The sequence below is a fragment of the Dendropsophus ebraccatus genome, chromosome 10, assembly GCF_027789765.1.
Source record: "Dendropsophus ebraccatus isolate aDenEbr1 chromosome 10, aDenEbr1.pat, whole genome shotgun sequence".
NCBI classification, from domain to species: Eukaryota; Metazoa; Chordata; class Amphibia; order Anura; family Hylidae; genus Dendropsophus; species Dendropsophus ebraccatus.
Genome location: NC_091463.1, coordinates 27,167,084 through 27,186,687, shown reverse-complemented (window position 1 = coordinate 27,186,687; position 19,604 = coordinate 27,167,084). Strand labels below are relative to the sequence as shown.

General features: G+C 42.7%; 1 protein-coding gene across 1 annotated transcript in view; it reads right to left on the bottom strand.

Annotated features, from left to right (window-relative positions):
- Positions 1-16,125, bottom strand: part of CRB2 (crumbs cell polarity complex component 2) — a 74,928-nt gene extending 58,803 nt beyond the window's left edge. The window contains exon 1 of the mRNA XM_069985974.1: positions 15,875-16,125. Coding sequence (XP_069842075.1) covers positions 15,875-15,947 — 73 coding nt within the window. The 5' untranslated portion in view covers positions 15,948-16,125. The remainder of the gene's footprint in view (positions 1-15,874) is intronic.
- Positions 16,126-19,604: the final 3,479 nt, after the last annotated feature.

The window sequence follows — 19,604 nt, the reverse complement described above, 5'->3', positions numbered from 1 at the left end:
CCCTAAGGGTCCTATTAGACAGAGCAATTTTTAACGATTAACAATACACGATCGCTAACTAGATTGTTTATCCTTAACCTGAAAACGTTCACCATATTACACAGAAAGATAGTTGTTAGGGTGCGTTTAGGCCCCGTTCCCACTGAGCAAAAGTAGCTGAATTCCGCGACGGAATTGTCCGCCGCGGAATGCCGTTAGCCTCCCGCTCATAATGGGAGTCTATGGGAGGTGCGCACTCCTGCCCTGTCCGCGCTGAAGAATGAACATGTTTATTCTTCAGCGCGTATCGAGCAGGAGCGCGCCACTCCCATAGACTCCCATTATGAGCGGGAGGCTAAAGGAATTCCGCGGAATTCCGCTACCTTTGCTCAGTGGGAACGGGGCCTTACACAGACAGATTTATCTGACAGATTTTTTTTTTTTTTTTGCCAAAGCCAGGAATGGATTGCAGAAGAGGAGAAATCTCAGTCTTTCCTTTATGACCTGTTCTCTGTTTACAGTCTGTTCCTGGCTTTGCCCTAAAAAAATCTGTCAGATAATCTGTCTGTGTAAACGCACCTTTATGCTGGGTTTACACGGAGCGATAATTCGCCCGATCGTACGATTAACGATTTCGAAGTAACGATTTTTTTTTTATAACAATCAGCGTTTAGACGATACGATATATCGTCCAGAAAATTCGTTTTGCGATCGCTTAAGCCTATCTCACACATAGGTAAAATCAGTGAACGACTGTTTACACGAAACAATCGGCACATTTTTTGCGAACGACAAACGACGATTTAAGAACATGTTAAAAGATCAAAATGAACGATTTTTCGATCGTTCGCCGCGTTTACACGTACGATTATCGTTATTCGATCGTTATCGCGAAAATTCGCCCGATAATCGCTCCGTGTAAACCCAGAATTAGTTACAATCGTTACAACAGTTTTTACTACAATCGTTTACTCCATCTGATCCCAGCAAAAGGAGGAACGATTTAGTGAACGATTAGTGAACAAATGCAGAATTACAGTGAACGAACGTGGAATTACTAATTTAAACTATTAACAATGATTTTAGGGTCAGATCTTAATAAACGATCAAGAACACACAAACATTTTTTTCGATCGTTGCCTGCAATTACACAGGACGATTATCTTTTAAATTCAAACGATATAACGATTTTTCACGCGATAATCGTTCCGTGTAACAGTACCAGGACATTATATTTTCTGGATGGGAATAACGTTCTAAAGGGAAAATGTTCTAAGCCAAAAACTATTGTCAACTCCACAATCAATGATATATGTGATATGGAAAATCTAGATGTATTTCCCCATAATTTATCTAAATCTCCATTATTACTAGGATATAGACTTTTAGGTTGGACTGTTGGAATAGATCACAATAAATGTATAATTCCAGTCAGCGCTGCACAATGGTTTAGTTGTAATATACTGGACAGGACTATTAGATCTGAGCCTGTATTAGAGATGACAGGAGATTTCATCCCGCCCAGAGCTCTGTGTATCCGCACTCCACTGAACACCAAATCGTTAGGTCAACAAGTATGTCTATCCCACACAGTGCCAATGGAGCATGGAAGACATCACTGAAAGGGTTGTTTTTCTTACATTCTGACTCCATGGCTCTGTAGATAGCGGCTACAAGGACACTGTACTGTTCTCCTCTACTAAAGCTTCTGATCTCATCCGGGGTGTTAATACCGGAAAGAGGAGCAAATATGAGCAGTTTAGCTTCGTGAACCATACTTGTATTAATAACACATACACACACATTATATATATATATATATATATATATATATATATATATATATATATATATATTTACACACGCATATATAAGTTTTAGAATTTTTAGACATAGTTCCGTTCCTCTGTTACTCCTACTGGTAAATGTTTAATAAATTACAATGGTTTTCCATTACCCAATTAAAAAGCTAAGTCTTTATGCAGTCTGTCTGTGTCAGCACCAATAAGGGTATATCTCTACAGGGAGACTGACCGAACTTGTAACACCCACTTCTCAATTTATTTATACATTTTTTAAAAGCAATATTGGGCTCTATGACATGGGGCGATTAACAGATAAACAGGCTGATATTATGGTGCGTTTACACAGAGAGATTCATCTGACAGATTTTTTAAGCCAAAGCCAGGAATGGATTAGAAAAGAGGAGAAATCTTAGTGTTTCCTTTATGATCTGTTCCCTCTTTATAGTCTATTCCTGGTTTTGGCTTCAAAGATCTGTCAGATAAATCTGTCTGTGTAAACGCACCATTAGGCTATGTTCACACTACATATGAACGGATCCGTGCTTCGGATGGTTTTGCGGATTGCAATGTACTCTCCACAAATTTTGCACTCTCCATAGACTTCTATGGGGGTGTCCGTTACGTAATCACAGACCGTATTACAAGATGTCCAATTTTTTTTTCCGACGCATATTGCAGATCCGCAAATTAACTGGATGTATGAATAGCACCATTGAAAATAATGGGTTGTAATGCATTCTGTATTTCCTGGTCCCTAAAAACAGATTAAATATACTGACGTGTGAATAAGGCCTAAAACTGTTATTTCCTAGGGAATAAAAAAAAATTATTAATTATATAGGGCTGAAAGGGGTTATTCTCCTTGGAGAGATTTTGGGGGACATTTATCAAACATGGTGTAAAGTGAAACTGGCTCTGTTGCCCCTAGCAACCAATCAGATTCCACTTTTCATTCCTCACAGACAGAAAATGAAAGGTGGAATCTGATTGGTTGCTAGGGGCAACTGACCAGTTTCACTTTACACCATGTTTGATGATTTTCCCCCACTGTTTTTTTGTTAGAATGGATCCCTGATAAGATCATGAATTACCTATAATCTGTAGAGGAAACCATCAATATTCTGTTCTAGTTTACACTGTGTGGAATTAAAGGGTAATACAATTGAACTTAAGGAATTAGGAAGAGTACATGTAAAGAGTGTCAATGAACAATGTCTATTCATTTAATGGCTAGACCATTGATTTGTATGGATACTATGTTATGCTTCACTTCACCTATATCAGTGCTTAAGGGGAAATAAACATCTGTCCATCGGCTCAGATTACAGAAGATCACTGTGGGTCCAAGCAGCAGGACACTCTCGTCAGCTTATCATTGGGAGACCCTTTAAAGAAATAGGGCTTGTCCAGAGTTTAACATCCCTTAAATGCATGGACAAACAGCTCCATGTGATACCACACCAATGACATATACAGCATATAGTCGGTATTGTGGTAGACATGGAACGAGATGACCCGAGTCAGGTTGCCCACTTTCCCCATGGTGGGAAACACAGTATCTCAGTGGTTACAACTTTTGCCTTCCAGTAGATTATGAACTCTAATGGGGACAGGGACCAATTTGAGAGATGACAAGTAAGTTGTCACTATATAAAAAAAGGAGGAAGGATGACATATGAAAGGAAAATAGCAGCCCACAAAGGGTTATTTTAGCCACAAAAATGATGACCACCATGACAGCACCCATGGAGTCACAATGACGTATTTAGGCTATATTTATAAGAGAAGTCACAATGCTTTAGCAGAAATGTCGTGTATAATCTCAATGGTGCCACCTGGAATCCATGGTCGGGGTTATTGTATGACTTGGATGTCCATGGTTCTGGCAAGAATGATGCTATGTGGTGTAATATTTCTGTTACAGGGGTTCCACTAATGTGTACAAAGCCCAAATCATATTAAACTGGGGATGTAAGGGAGACGATGGGGGGCAACTTTTACACTTGGAGAAGTACTTTGTTTGCTATCAATGAACCAGAATGATAAAAGTAAATGTAGAGTATGAACAACATCACAATTCTGTTAAGGTGGCCATATACTGTACATTAGATAGAAGTAGGTTTATGGTTGAGGAAATGTTAAACAACCATGTGATGAATGAACGTCTTGCAGACACAACCATACACATTTAGGGGGGATTTAGGAAGACCGGCGTACTCGTAAACTAATCTTAAATTAGGTCCCACCCCCTTTTCAACGGTCAGATTCACTGAGAGGCACACGCCTTTTAGTGAATCCAGACGGCCAGGTGCCCGAACCTGCGCCCGGCATACCAAATCTACACCTGCTGATCATGATAAATGCATAAATCCTAATAAACGAGGTGCGGGAGGAGGCCATGCCTCGGTCTCGCTACGCCCACCGGCAAGTGGCGGATACGGCAGGCATAAGCCAGGGAGAAGGGGTGAATCTGTGCCTTCTCCCTGGCGTACACCTCGGTCAGGACTTTCATAAATGTCCACCTTAGTCCACACACTGGCTGTTAAGGTTGTTCAAGCTGGTCATACATGATCAAAGACAACGCGCTAAGGACAAGCAATATTTTTGGGAATACTCTGGGAATGCTATGGAAATGAATACTCTTCCTATTAGGACTGTTCAGAATCGAAAAATAGTTTGTCTGACTGTTTCATAAAAATGCTAAACATGGCCGACTTCTTTCCGGTTGATAATAGTCACCAAAAAAATTCACCAAACAAATAATCGTTTTTCCTTAAAATTCTTCAAATCGACTTTATTTGAATGTATGGGGCGCTTTCATTTGCTAGTGAACCCTATTCATCCTAATGGCGGTGTGAGTCACAGACTGTGCACCCCCCTGCTGGAATGTTGAATCAGTCTCTGACACCTCATCATGTTTCTTATCTGCGCCTCCCACCGCTTTGTAACACCACAATGACAGCACATCACTTGGTTATGCAGTTTCAGCACTGACTGTAGAAATGATGCAGGTGTTTGTATGAATGTGTATAGGACTGCAGGCCACAAGAGAACGGAGGTGGCACAGAGATGGAAGCTTGCCACAGGATTAATCAAGAAGAAAAGATACTTGAATACATTGCCTCCTGTGGCCCCTATGACTTCTCATTACAGTATGCCGGATCAGGTGCATTGTCTGGTTTTGCAGTACGGCCTCTTTCATGTGAATGGGGGTATGTTGTAGTAGCTATACAGGGCTATGATGGGAGTGGTATAGTAGTAAAGGAATAAAAAAATCACCTATTTGTTCTGAGCACCAGTGAGGAACCTCACCGCCAGACAATGGAAATGGCTAGCAAAGCTGCGGACAGTCTAACAAAACCTCTGGATATAAGTAAGAATGTTCCCACTCTCTAAAAGCAAGCAGAGATCTTGAAATGGTGAAACATTCTGCAACATGCTCCTCCATGCTCCCTGTTTCTGTCAGTCCTTGTGTTACCCATGCTCTCCATTCCTGCTATAATGTGCCTGCACTTACACTCAGCTATACACACTGCTGCTATAATGTGCCTGTACTCACACTCAGCTATACACACTGCTGTATAGAAAAGATTCTGTCACTGTCCCCCTGCACAGCTCTGTGATTTTCACTTCCTGATTGGTCCATGCTGAACACACCCCTCTTCCTCATTGCTGTCATGTGACCACACAGACCTCTGACAGCAGCCCTGCTTCTCTATTCTAGCCTGTTGTACTACGCTACTGCATTATAGGGACCTGCAGTTCCATCCTGTATTTACAAACTGCTGCTGTTTTTTTCATTCTTATGCAGTTACTGTACTTTGTACACTACATGCTGATTGCTATACTGTACAGTAACTTATAATATTCAGCTGTTTTTCATTGTTTCATCTGTTCTGCATGTTAGAATTTAAAAAAAATCATTGTTTGCGATGTGGAACTAATTGTCTGCATTTCAGTGATTTCTTAAGGGCAAATTTACTTAAGTTTAAGAGTGGATTGGATTTGGATTACAAGCACGGTCCTGGAATGAATCATGCTCGTAATCCAAGGCGCCACTATATATATATATATATATATATATATATATATATATATATATATATAAGAATACCCTAATTTAAAGTGTCACTGTCGTGAATTTTTTTTTTGCAGAAATCAATAGTCCAGGCGATTTTAAGAAACTTTGTAATTGGGTTTATTATCCGAAAAATGCATTTTTATCATGAAAAAGCAGTTTGAAGCTCTCCCCCCTGTCTTCATTGTTCTCCTATGGAGAGAGCTAAAGAAAAGACCAAAACAGGACAACAAAGAGTTAATCTACAAATCCCTCACCCGTTATCTGTTCTGACCATCACCAGTGACCTGTCTGAGCTCGGATTACAGCTGTCACCCAGCTCTGCCTGTAATCCTCTGTTATCTGCTTTCTGCTGCCGGCTAACTCCCTCCTTCCTCTTCCCCCCTCCCCTCTCCCTAGAGCAGACAGGGGACGTCTCCTGCAACAAGTCACAATTTTCAGATTTTTCAGAGTGGATGAAAAAGAGGAAGGAGGGGGGGACCTGGGAAAAGGTTTTTTACATGCAGATAATGGCAGATTTGGCTAATAAACCCAATTACAAAGTTGCTTAAAATCGCCTGGACTATTGATTTCTGCAAAAAAAAAAAAATACGACAGTGACTCTTTAACTAAATATTTTGGGGGGTTGGATACAAGCCATACAGTATTTTGCAACATAAGCATTTACTAGTCTAAAAGGAATCCATATACATGAAATGTCGTCCAAACCCGTTAATTCCAGCAGGGCTGTTTGATCATCTAACATGTGTAGGGATGTCCCAATGTCGGAGCAATAAAGAATCATACATGTTGGACTTTAAAGGGGTTATTCAGGGTTAGGAAAGCACAGCTACTTTCTTACAAAAACAGCATCACCCCTGTCCTCAGGTTGTGTGTGGTATTACAATTCTGCTCCATTCATGTCAATGGAACGGAGCTGTAAAACCTACACCCTGAGGCTATGTGCACACTGAGGAAAAGGCGAGGAATTCAGCTTGAAATTCAGCTCGAAATTCAGCTTGAAATTCCTCCCGTAAAAAATGTGCAGAGCAAAGTCCCATTGTGTTCAATGGGTTTTCTGCTCTGTTGTTCACACTGCAGAATTTCTGAGCAGAATTTTCTGCTGTAGATCTGCTAGAGGAATCCTATAGAAGTCAATGGGGGGGCTTAAATTCTGCTTGAATTCTGCCTGAAAACTTTCAGCTACAATTCCTCGAGAATTGCTCAGTGTGCACATAGCCTTAACTGAAGACAAGAGTGGTGCTGCTTCTAGAAGAAAGCGGACATGTTTTTCTAAGCCTGGAGAACACCTATTATATCTGCCTCCCATGTGAGATGAGGAACCCCAAGTAGGGATGGTCCGAACCGAGTTCGGTTCAGGTTCGTACGAACCCGAACCCTCTGTAATAATTCCCGCTGTCTGCCCGCTCCGTGCAGCGGGCGGATCCAGCGGGAGGACCGCCTGGAAAACTGGGATACAGCCATAGCCATAGGCTGTATCCCAGTTTTCCAGGCGGTCCTCCCGCTGGATCCGCCCGCTGCACGGAGCGGGCAGACAGCGGGAATCCAATGCCGAGCGTTCGGGTTCATCCGAACCTCGGCAGGTTCGGACCATCCCTAACCCCAAGTGGTATCTGGCAGCAGCCATTGCCCTATTGACCTATAACCAGTCCTCAGCTGAAAGATTTTAGAGAACAATGGGGGATATTTACTAACAAATCTAATAACACGATTTTGTCAAAGATGTTTTGGCATAATTTCCAATCTAATGTGTTTAGTCAAATTTATGTAAATTGTCTCATAGCATAGTAAATGTGTCTTAAAAATAATGGTCTTTTAATTAGTCTAATAAATTCACCTGGTTCGGAGAGGACGTAGCGATGCGCCAATATATGCGACTTTTTAAAAAATTACGCAGTTAATAAATTTCGCTAAAAAAGAATTCTGGCGCACTTCCGATCTAATTAACAACAAAAAATCTAATTCAAAAAGTCGCATCTAATTTGGATAGTCTTGTCTAAAAAAGCTTCATAAATTCTTATTAGATTTCTTTTGAGCACAAACTAGATATATTAGACTAAAAACAGGCGCAATTCGTTTGATAAATGTCCCCTAAAGTCTCATAGTTCTTTAGGGTTCAAACCCACTTGGCGGGTCTGCAGCGAGTCTCCATGCTGCGTTTTTGTCTGCAGCCCTCCCCATTAACCCCCTAGCCGCCGGACATTATACATTACCGGGTCCCCGTTCCTGCTTGCTTCGGGGCTCCCGGTGCCCTCCGGGGACCTGGTTATGTATATCCTGCCCGCCCCCCCTGCAGCCCCGATCGCCCCCGGCCGCATGATCGCCCCCGGCCGCATGATCGCCCCCCGCACCCCCCGGCCGCATGATCGCCCCCCGCACCCCCCAGCCGCACGATCGCCCCCCCGCACCCCCCGGCCGCATGATCGCCCCATGCAGCCCCGATCGCCCCTAGCCCCCGGCCGCATGATCGCCCTCCCGCACCCCCTGGCTGCACAGGCTGCGGGGGGTGATCGTGTGGCCGGGGGCTGCGGGGGGAGATCGTGCGGCCGGGGGGTGCGGGGGGCGATCGTGCGGCCGGGGGGTGCGGGGGGCGATCATGCGGCCGGGGGGTGTGGGGGGCGATCGTGCGGCCGGGGGCGATCGGGGCTGCAGGGGGGGCGGGCAGGATATACATTACCAGGCCCCGCTCCTGCTTGCTTCGGCGGCTCCCGGAACGTTCCGCCCGGCCAATCAGTGCGCTGCCCTGCCGCAGCGCACTGATTGTCCGGGAGGGCCGTGAAGACACCGGGAGCCCCGAAGCAAGCAGGAACGGGGACCCGGTAATGTATAATGTCCGGCGGCTAGGGGGTTAATGGGGAGGGCTGCAGACAAAATCGCAGCAGGGATGTACATCCCTGCTGCGAGTTTCTCTGCTAATGAAAGTATAGGGCTGGGATCTGCAGCGAGTCTCGCTGCAAAAACGCAGCAAGGAGACTCGTTGCAGACCCGCCAAGTGGGTTTGTACCCTTATACAATATTCTACCTAACATCACACATCTCACTCATGGATACTATTAGACTGTGTGACGCAGCCCTCTGTCTCGGTGTAAGGCTGCCGTCATTGATATGGACACATCAGTCACATTGTATGGATAAATATCACAAGGGCTGTGTGTTCCTACTCCCTGGCCTTGACATACTTCCACAGCAACAATGTTGCCTCCAATCCCGGCAATCCTCATTGTGGAGTAAATGGTCATTGTGCATTGTCAGTGATTTGCTCATCATATTTGTATCACGTTCCAGGGATGTGATAAGTCATGATAAAACCACTGAGTTATTCAGTTTAGCCTTCATCATTATAACTCCTCCATCCAGGGGCGTAACTACCACTATAGCAGCCATAGCGGCTGCTATGGGGCCCGCCGCATCAGGGGGCCCCATGGCCTGCTCCTGCAATACACTGGGCCCCCTGAGCCGTCATCATTTGCAGCACCGGGTGGCCCTGCTGGTCTCCTGGGTTTTGCAAATGTCCCTTTAACTGCAAGCACTCCTGACCAGAGCTAGCAGTTATGTAGTTATGACTTCACTTGACCGTTTAGTGGTCAGTCGGGGGAGGGGGGGCAATAAAAAGTTTGCTATGGGGCCCAGCCATTTCTAGTTACGCCCCTGCCTCCATCTCTTTACTATCCCATTATAATGTATAGTGGAAATGGACAATCATTCTGTTCTAATATTCATTCATTCATTAGACCGTTCCCTTTATATCGGAGCATCTCAGGTTCTGTTCACACTGTGTTTGAGACCTGTTAACACATAGACCCCCAGCAAACTCTATACCACACTGTATACACTTTTTTTTACATGTAGAGTCAGGGAGTGACATATGCAAACAGTGGTATACACAAGTATGATCTCAAAAACCATGGCTGCAAGCAGTGTCTGCATCTAGTGCTTAAATACATGGACAGGGAAACTGTGTATATCGGTATGGATGGTCATATAGCTTATGGTCATATCCATTTACTGCACTGCGTGTCCTATTGGGCTATAAGAGATACAGTACAAAGCTTCTTTAAAAGACTATAAAAAAAGAAAAAGGTGAAATTGTGGAATGTGTTATACAGGCAGTCACGGGGTTAAGCAGCGGTGATGTGGACCTGCTAACAAGATTAGACGGCAGCAGAGAGGACACTAATCTGTGTAAATCTCAATTTACCCTGAACTCACCAAGAGCCGTATTCTGCTCCCATACAATTCTCCAGGTGCCGGTCTGTATTTTTTATATAAAAGGACATAGCTGCTTTAGTATCGGACTGTATAAGACAATAAAGAAGGCAGCTGTTTTTTATGGGGCCATCAAAACCGGCTGTTCTATTCATGTTAGAGCTGGGTACACACACACACACACACACAAACACACACACACACACACACACACACTTGCATTAAACTACATGCGATTTTCCAGCACGATCACTAGTTGTGTGTGAACCTGGATTTACAACCACTATTAATACAGCAACAAACAAACACAAAAAGGAGCCTGAGATTCCATTGACTTTAATGGGGTCATTGGATTTTCCATTATTTTACTGGACTGTAACAGAACAAAAAAAAAAAAAAAAAAAAGCTGCATGCATTTCAAATGGACTCTGCGACTGCGCCTCTGACGCAATGTAACTCATACATCTTACATGGACAGACGACTGTCGATACGAACATCAATCCACCATGCACAAGGATAAACTTTACTTGGCACACTTATTGGGAGTGAACAGCCACACACACAATTTCCAGATCATTCATGTGGACGTTCAATTCCACTATTGTTAGCAGCATATCCTAGTATACAAGAGAAGATGAGATGCTGATACTTATACCCAGATGGGCCTCAAAGAGGTACGCTAGAGAAAAAAAAAGTTTTTAAATCAACTGGTGTCACAAAGTTATACAGATTTTCAAGTTACTTCTATTTAAAAATCTCAAGTCTTCCAGTACTTATCAGCTGACGTATGTTCTGCAGGAAGTGGAGTATTTCTTTCCAGTCCAACACAGTGCTCTCTGCTGCCACCTCTGTCCATGACAGGAACTGCCCAGAGCAGTAGTAAATCCCCATAAAAAACCTCTCCTGCTCTGGACAGTTCCTGACATGGACAGAGGTGGCAGCAGAGAGCACTGTGTCACACTGGAAACAGGACAATACAAGACAACTGAGTAAGGTAATGATGATTATATGAAGTCTTGCATCGTATTTTTACATTTATATCTGCAGACTTATGGATTTTGACCTGCTGATTATGTTAAAGGTACGACTTGGTTACCGACTATAGCCGGACTTCCGGTTTTGAAGTATGTAGGCGGGCCTATGTATATACATGTGGGGGTATTTATATACCATGTTCTGTGTCTTATCTGAATCATCCTGGAGGTTTGATAAAGAGAGCAGAGGGCTCTCGAAACGCGTTACCTGGGGATTTTTATGTATCAATAAACCAGAAATTTACTTATGGTCTGCGCGAGGACAATATCTCCTTTTTTGCCATTTGGATTCCGTCTACACTGGAAAGAAAACACCACTCAGCACTTCCTGCAGGACATACAGCAGCTGACAAGTACCGGAAGGTTTGAGATTTTGAAATAGAAGTAATTTACAAATCTGTAAAACTTTCTGACGCTAGTTGAATTCAGCTCACAGATTCCCCCCCGCAGTACGCCCTTAATCATCCAGCTCAACCTGTATACCTAATTATGTCCTGTATACACCTTGCAGCTACTCCAGGAGATGTATGCATAAGAATGTATCCAAGTGAGCGTCCATACATTTCAACAGCCATAGTGAAGCTGATGTGTGTGCTAGGAAATCACTATGCAGCCATCAGCAGTGTAAGCTTTACAGCATACAACATGTTGCTTTACAACATACAAAGTAATCTTGGCGGAAGAATACTGATTATAAGGGTCTAGACCAGGGATAGGAACCTTTGGCCCTCCAGCTGCTGCAAAACCACAATTCCTATCATAGCTGGACCGCCAAGCTTTGGCTATCTAGGCATGATGAGAATTGTAGTTCCCCATCTAGGTAAAGCACCATATGTTTAGGATTTTTCTCAATGTGCTGCAGGAGGGATGAGAGAACAGACAGCTATATCTGGAGAAGGGGCCACAGGTAATTGACTACATGGTAGACTTCAATTATGCCCTTTATTTGTTTGACCACCAGACATTTGTATAGCCAATTTGTCCATTTCCCTGCTAGCCTAGAGAATGCAATGTATTGATTTGCTCATAAAACCAATATGGACGCCAGTACAGCTCCTCCAGGGTTGTCTTTACCAAAATCTAAATAGCAACGCTTGCCTTATTATGTATCTATGTATAGACCAACACTGTATTTCTGCTAGTTGGTCTTTTTATATTAGTCATACAGCCACATTACACACCATTAGGGGGATTCCATATGCACCGGAATCTTTCCATATATCTGTTACAAATGCACAGCAAAAGCCATAAGCAATTCATGTGAATTGTGTTGTAGATTCACTGTGGATGTCACCCCTATACCCAGAAGTGGTCAAATCTATTAAGTGGCAGTAAAAACATAAAATTTACTGCTGCCTTAGGCCCAGGCCATCAGGTGCCTAGTAGGAAATACAGCCCACAAACAATGTACCAATACGTCTGTCACACTAATACAGCAAATAAAAAGTGAAAGTGACCTTCACACTAGGAAAAAAAGAACTCACCTACACTACACTAATGGTTTCTAATGTGATGGTACATTAAAGCGACTCTGTACCCACAATCTGTCCCCCCAACCACTTGTACCTTCGGATAGCTGCTTTTAATCCTGGGGTCCGTTCGGCAGGTGATGCAGTTATTGTCCTAAAAAACTACTTTTAAACTTGCGGCCCTGTGCCCAATGGCCGTAGCCTAGAGTATCTGTGTCCTAACATGTGCTTCAATAGATTTTGCATACCTTGACTTCTTGCCTAGCAGAGAGAATGACCAATTCAACATATCTAGTTCCCTATAGTTGATGACTAAAATAATGGCAGAAGGTATAGAAGCAACCGTGGTCCCCACTGCAGCATGATGAATTATTATGCATAAAGGGAAAAGGTCAAAGTGGAGGGATCCTCTAACAGAGAGAAAGAGATGGTCATTTAAATGGAAATGAAATGTAGCTTACAGCAATGTGTTATAAGGGTTAAAAATCTAGGATTTTTTTCTGCCAGAAATAGCGCCACTCCATGGACTGACTGTATGCGGTATTGCAGGTATATTGCTGAATACAAAGGCTAAATGTGAGTCATGCAATGCCGGTGCCTTCTCACCATAGAAATCAGCAAGATGCTGACTGAGCGTCTGTCACGTGACAATGAATTGTTGCTAGCTTTCACGGCGTGTGATTGTCACATGATAGGCTGCAACTGTTTCCAGTGGATGTGTGGCAGGTTCATTGAGTATTACACGAGTGATGCTTAAGAAATCCTGGCCTTATTTCATGGTGTAGGTTTACTGGTAGATTAATATGAAGTATTGTTAGGATATCACCTATTGTTAAGGAGCCAGAGGTACCAGAGGATAAAAGCATTTTTTTTACAAAATTTTGGAAGCTACTGTATGAAAAAACTGTATGAGTCCCCATAAATCCTTTACTCCCCCCAAACACACCCACCTGGCCCAGTGCAGTCCCCTGGTGTTCCTTCATTCTCCCAGCTTCTTGGCGAACAAGTGACGTCACTCGTGCTTTGGGAGGCGGAAGAGCTAATGCTGGGGGACTACGCTGGGCCAGGTAAGTATGTGTATGGCTGGAGGTACAATGCTGCCTCCAGCCACAAGAGAGACTGGCAGGGCAGGAAGCCAATAGGTTCAGATGTTGCAGCGTTAAACTGTGAGTGATCACAGTTGAAGGGTCAGATGCCAGTCCGAGCCTGTGGGCCCCCTAAGTGTACTGGCCCCGTAGCAGTGGCGTGGTCTGCCTTTATGGTAGCTAAGACCAACTGTATATATGAAAGGTACCATGTGTCTCCTTGCCCTACCAGCTATCTAAAAGTGTCAGCAGTTTGAAAGGTGAATTAAAGCTAACAGATTCCCTCTAAGGTCCCATTGTGTCCAACCAGCGCTACAAAAACATGGCCACTGTTGCCTCGCTCTTGTCTCCAGATTGGGTGGGATTTGAAACTCTGTTCCATTGAAGTAAAAGGAGCTTAATTGCAGACCACACCTGACCTGGAGACAAGAGTGGGGGAAAAGTGGCCATGTTTTTGTAGCGCTGGATAATCCCTTTAAGGCTTCACATAGGCGAAATAAAGCCACATATTCACATCCAAAATACCTCTACATGTCCAGGTCTGGCAGTAGGGGTTAAAGCAAATGTACCATCAGGTTGATCCCAGTGGCACGGCCCTTTTTTTTTAAATGCCACCCGATTCCCTCAGTGTGACAATATCCCCTCCCCTCGGTGATATGGCTTCATTGATTCTAATATAGCCATGTCACAGATGGGAGGGGATAAGGTCACACTGGGGGGCAGGCCTGCCCCCAGTCATAGAGCAAGGGGTATTAGGATACATAGGCTTCTAGTTAATATAGTAAAATCTTAACTTATATTGACTTCCTATATTCCCTGATTCCCATATATATGGTCATCCAAATCCTTTTCCCTCCAGTGTTTTAATACTACTGAGGCCGGAACCAATCCCATTTGTTGTCAATGGGATCATTCCTGGCATCTTGTGTCTAGTGAAAGACTGGACTGGTCAAGGAGATGGATAGGAGACCATGTCTTTTCGCATTACAATTGCCTGGTGACAAGTGATGCATTTTGGGTCAGTGTTTTCCCAAGAACTAATCCTGATACAACAGATATATGTGCAGTAATAACAGACATAGGAAAGCTTACTGGATTGTAACCAAACATCATATTCAGTAATGTTCTAGAATAGTTTACTGCAGTCAATGTAACAGGTTCCTGTAGGAATGTGAAGAAACCCCCTGCAAGTGTTCACATACTTTGTGCAACTTTGGATATTAAATGAACAAATATGTAAAAAACAAAAACTTTCTTTTATAATAGGATCTCAAATTGATCACATTGCACAATGTATAACATTTTCATGGAAGATCCTTTTTTCCTATAGCCATCATTTAAAAATATGTGACGACTAGGGCAGCGATACTCGTACTAGTTGCCCCAGTTTATCTACATACAGTAAAGAAGTGTGAACGCTGGTCTATATCCCCAGTGTCTGTATGCATGCAAACAATGCATCATCCTAGTGAGAAGATGCTTTCTGCATCCCAGAATAGCAATGAATGGGAGAAGATGATGCAGTTTCACAAAAATTCAAGCTGCATAAATCTTTTTTTTGGGGAAGGGGTAAGAAACAAGTCAGTGAGAACTTTCCTATTGTGTCCCAAGACTAAGGAGTCCTGGCGGCTGGTAGATACTTCACATGCTCAGCGAGTTACCAAGGTTACTGGTAACAAAAGAATGCCTGCTGCCTCCATCACAAGTGCTTCCCAGGGCAGACAATGGTCATGTAGGAAGGCTCCTCTGCCCCATGTGTGTGGACATAGAAATACACTGCAGAAAGTATCTAATAAGAAGCAAATTCATACAAACAAGTATCAAGTCATTCCTCTATACACAATTCGTTCCGGATACTGATACAAAGCAAGAAAAACTAATCGTAAAGTAGTTGCACTTGATTTAGTGTTTATATTAGATTCATTTTTAATTAAAATATTTAAAGTTTATAATTCAAAACAAATGTTTAAAATTAAAAATTTACAGTTCTGTTACGTTTGTCGCGGAATTTGTTATTTAGTGATATCACAATGTGTTATTTGTGGCGTTACATAGGACTGCATGTAGAGAGAGTTATTAAACGTCCCAAAAGTTAAATGACAGATTTAGCTCTGCTACATCTGTACGTGTATATTATAGTGATTATTTGACCCTGAGGACTGTGACGGCTACAGGTGACTATAAATAAGAAAACACCTAGGTAGGATGGAGACTTACCATGTGCACAGATAGAGAGGAGCAGCAGTGTACAGGTTCTCCGTAAGCCGAGATTAACTCTCCTAAACTCCATGCTAAGTCGCAGATGTGCGGTCTGGAAGATGAAAAATCCTTCAACATGGAAGAGTGGAGGTAAAGTGTCCGCCTGGGCGAGGGTCAGGGGGCTGAGTGCTGGAGGCTTGGACAGACTGAGCTGAAGTTTGGGACTAGCACTAGTGTTGTGGACAGAGACTGTGAAGCCTGACTCACTCAGACTGGATGCTCCTAAACAGTGGGCTGGATTTCCCGGAAGGGACTTAAGAGGAGTTATACAAAGTGTGCAGAAGACTTCACATGATCTAGAGCACTTAACTAAGATTTTTAAAGGATAAAATGCAAAATAGCTCTCCTGCCTCCTTGGGAATAATAGTAAAGGTAACCCGAAGTTACATACGTATAGTTTCTTTTATTTAATCCACTCATTTTATTGCTCTGAGTAATCATACCCTTAATGTAACACGTATGTATGTAGATTAGTTTTTAGACTTATGTGAACCTGTCAATTTGTTTAGATTCCGCAACGTTCACCAAACCCTAACGCTCGGCATTTGATTCCCCATGGCTTCCCCAATCTGTGGTATTTATCCAGCTTCTGCATCTGCCATGAATCAAATGCTGAGCAGGAGTGAATGTTGCCAAACCCAAACAGTTTGACAGGTCCGCTCAGCAATAGAGGCGACCATTTTGTTATTTTGTGCAGCCTTTATTTCCTAATAACTCATAGACTTTATTTCCTTTTATTTCCCCTGGACCTGAATAGTACAAAAAGCAAAATAATTGTTTACTAATAATTTTAATAATTTTGGGTAAAACTTTCTATTTTTTTTCACAGATGAACTGACCATGTAATATATATCAAGGGTAAATATATTTGAAAATATAGATTTTATACATGTAAAATATATGCGCTATATTTTTATGCGTATACCATATATTATATGTTTCTATCCATCTTTCGATATAGTTATGTTGGTGGACTAATAACATCTGCATGGGGGGAATGGGTGACCAGCTTTATTTCATGTTTTACGGTTGTATGAAGTATTCTAAGTTTAGCTGAACTATTATTTTTTTTCATTATTTAGGTTTACCATATATATTTATTAACAGCCCAGGATTTGTGGTACAATTTTGCAGTCAAACCACAGTGGATAAAGTTTACATGCAATAGAATTTGAATGTTGATATGGTATACCTTTGCATTAGTGTGCTATTTATTATCTTATACTGTACTGTACGTCAAAGACCTCTAAATCTTCCGATACATTATTTAATAACAATGCTCAGCGCAGAATCGAGCTAACACATGGGGCCAGAAATTGTAGGTTTTGTAGTTACAAAACAATATGAGCATCATTCCCATTCTTACACTAAACTCCATACATGAGGCCCAATGTCTTTTCCTTACACATGAAAATCCTACTCATTGGCGCAGTGATCCCAAGATAAATGCTGTTCCTTTGTATATAAATCTGAGGTCCAGTTCCTGAGATGTTGCCTCTGCACCAGTGTTTCCCAGCCCACTGAGGACATCACTTCATCTATATTCAGGAGGATTCAGTAATTATCGTTAATACTAATGAAGCGGTGCCATCGGCAGGTTGGAAAAGGGGTGCTGGTACTACATCTAGTTGACAGAAACACAAGGGCCAAAAGCCCAAATCACATCCAGTAGAACTTTCCACTAATTAAAACGTAACTTTTAATGGCTTTCAACTAAGAAGTGGTATAATAACTGTTGTGCTCTTTAAAACCAGACTGCTCCTATAGCCATATAAACGTAGTATTATTTCCTATTTAATATAGTCATACGTAGCTGCAGTCTGACTATCTAATTCATTTCAATAACTGTCTGGCTAAGCTATTGGTGCAATGACATTAAACATGAAACCGCATAGCCCCTTGACTAGTTTCACCCAGACATGGGCTTCATCAAGCCCTCCTCCTGATGAAGCCCATGTCTGGGTGAAACTTGCCGAGGTTATGCGGTTTCATTTTTAATGTCATTGCACCAATAGGTAAGCCAGACAGTTATTAAAATGAATTAGATAATCAGTAGTCTACACCATCCAGACCACCTTCCATTTGGGCACATTAATCTTTTGTTTGGTACCACATCTAGTGCACCAAGGGAGCTCATTTGCATATATAGTTTTTGGGCAATATCTTGAGAACCAAACCACCGATTTACAAAAGGAGAGCAGCATTTTATTCAGTGTTGCAGCCCCAATCTGCCCACACTAAGAGATGAGTATGGGCAATGTTTATACCAGATTCCCTTTAAGAAAAACAAAAGCTATCCAACTCTATTGACCAGTTGAAAACCTTTCTACCTCCCTAGTTGGGCTGTTCTTTATCTTCCAACATTCATGTGATTGTTCTGTTCTTGGGGAGATACTGTAAGACACTGCCCGAAGAGTCTAAAATCAGCTTTCTTCCCTCTCCCCAATAACATGTTAGGATGAGCTGGGCATACAGGTGCATGGGGAGATTGGGAAAGATAGTCAACGGCTGAACAAGTGTTTGGTTAACAGCTATCTTATGTGTACGGCCAGATTAAAAAAAAAACTGAACAGGTTTTTTTTTTTTTTTTCTAGGATGAGACAGGACCAAGGTCTTATGTTTCTGATATAGTTTTGATTTCAGGTACAGTTACTCTATACAATGATAAAAAATATCTGTCTGCCTTCTATTTCACTTCACAGTGTTAACTGAGCTATAACATATACAGTAAAGTTGTAGCACAAAATCTCAAGAGACAGAATGAGAGGATTTACAGATCCAAATTCCTGATGTGATTTCATTATTCCACTTCAAAGACCCAAAAACAAGTCTTGTAATATCCTTACCCAACAGCCAAGAAAGCGTAAAGTAAATTCTGAAAGTCGTTCAGCGTGCCAATGTATCCGTCTGAGCTTGCGGCTGAAGGTAAATTCACGTTACTATTTTAACTTTTTTACATTAGGGAACCAATGCAGAAAGTAATAGATCAGAACGTGGGGGTCACCCAAGTGTCCTGCTTCTTCTGAGTTATGGGTGGGTGAAGACTGACTTTTATTATATCTGCCTAAACGGCCTAAATTCGGGCTGAAGCTTACAAGGGAAAGAAAGTAATGGCCCTATTTCACGGGTTGTCTAGAGGAGCAAACGAGCACTCTCAGCGCTCGTTTGCTCCTCGTTCCCCGCTCGCTGCCGCCGCTATTCAACGTGGCTGCAGCGAGCGGGTGAGTGCGGCCGGGGCGGCGGGGAGCTGCGCGGGGGGGGGGCTGTTTTGCCCTGGTGATCGCTGATCATCCGGGCAGCCCATAGGATACAGCAGCGTCTGCTGCCGATGCTCCTATTCAACGGAGCGACGGCAGCAGATCGTTGCTGTATCAGTCGCATGAACGATGTCGGCTGTTCGTTGCACTCTATTCCACGGGACGATTATCGTCCATAGCGTCCGATATCGGCCGAATATGAATGATAATCGTTCCGTGGAATAGGCCCTTAACTTGCTCCAGCAGAAAGCTTCAGTCATGGGTGCTACTACCAGGCATAGCACCTGCCATGGAGCCCTGCAGCTAAGGGTCCTATTACACTAAGTGATTTTTAACGATTAACGATCACAAACAAGATTGTTTATCGTTAACCTTAAATCGTTCACCATATTACACAGAACGATGGTCGTTAGATACGATTGTTTATTCCT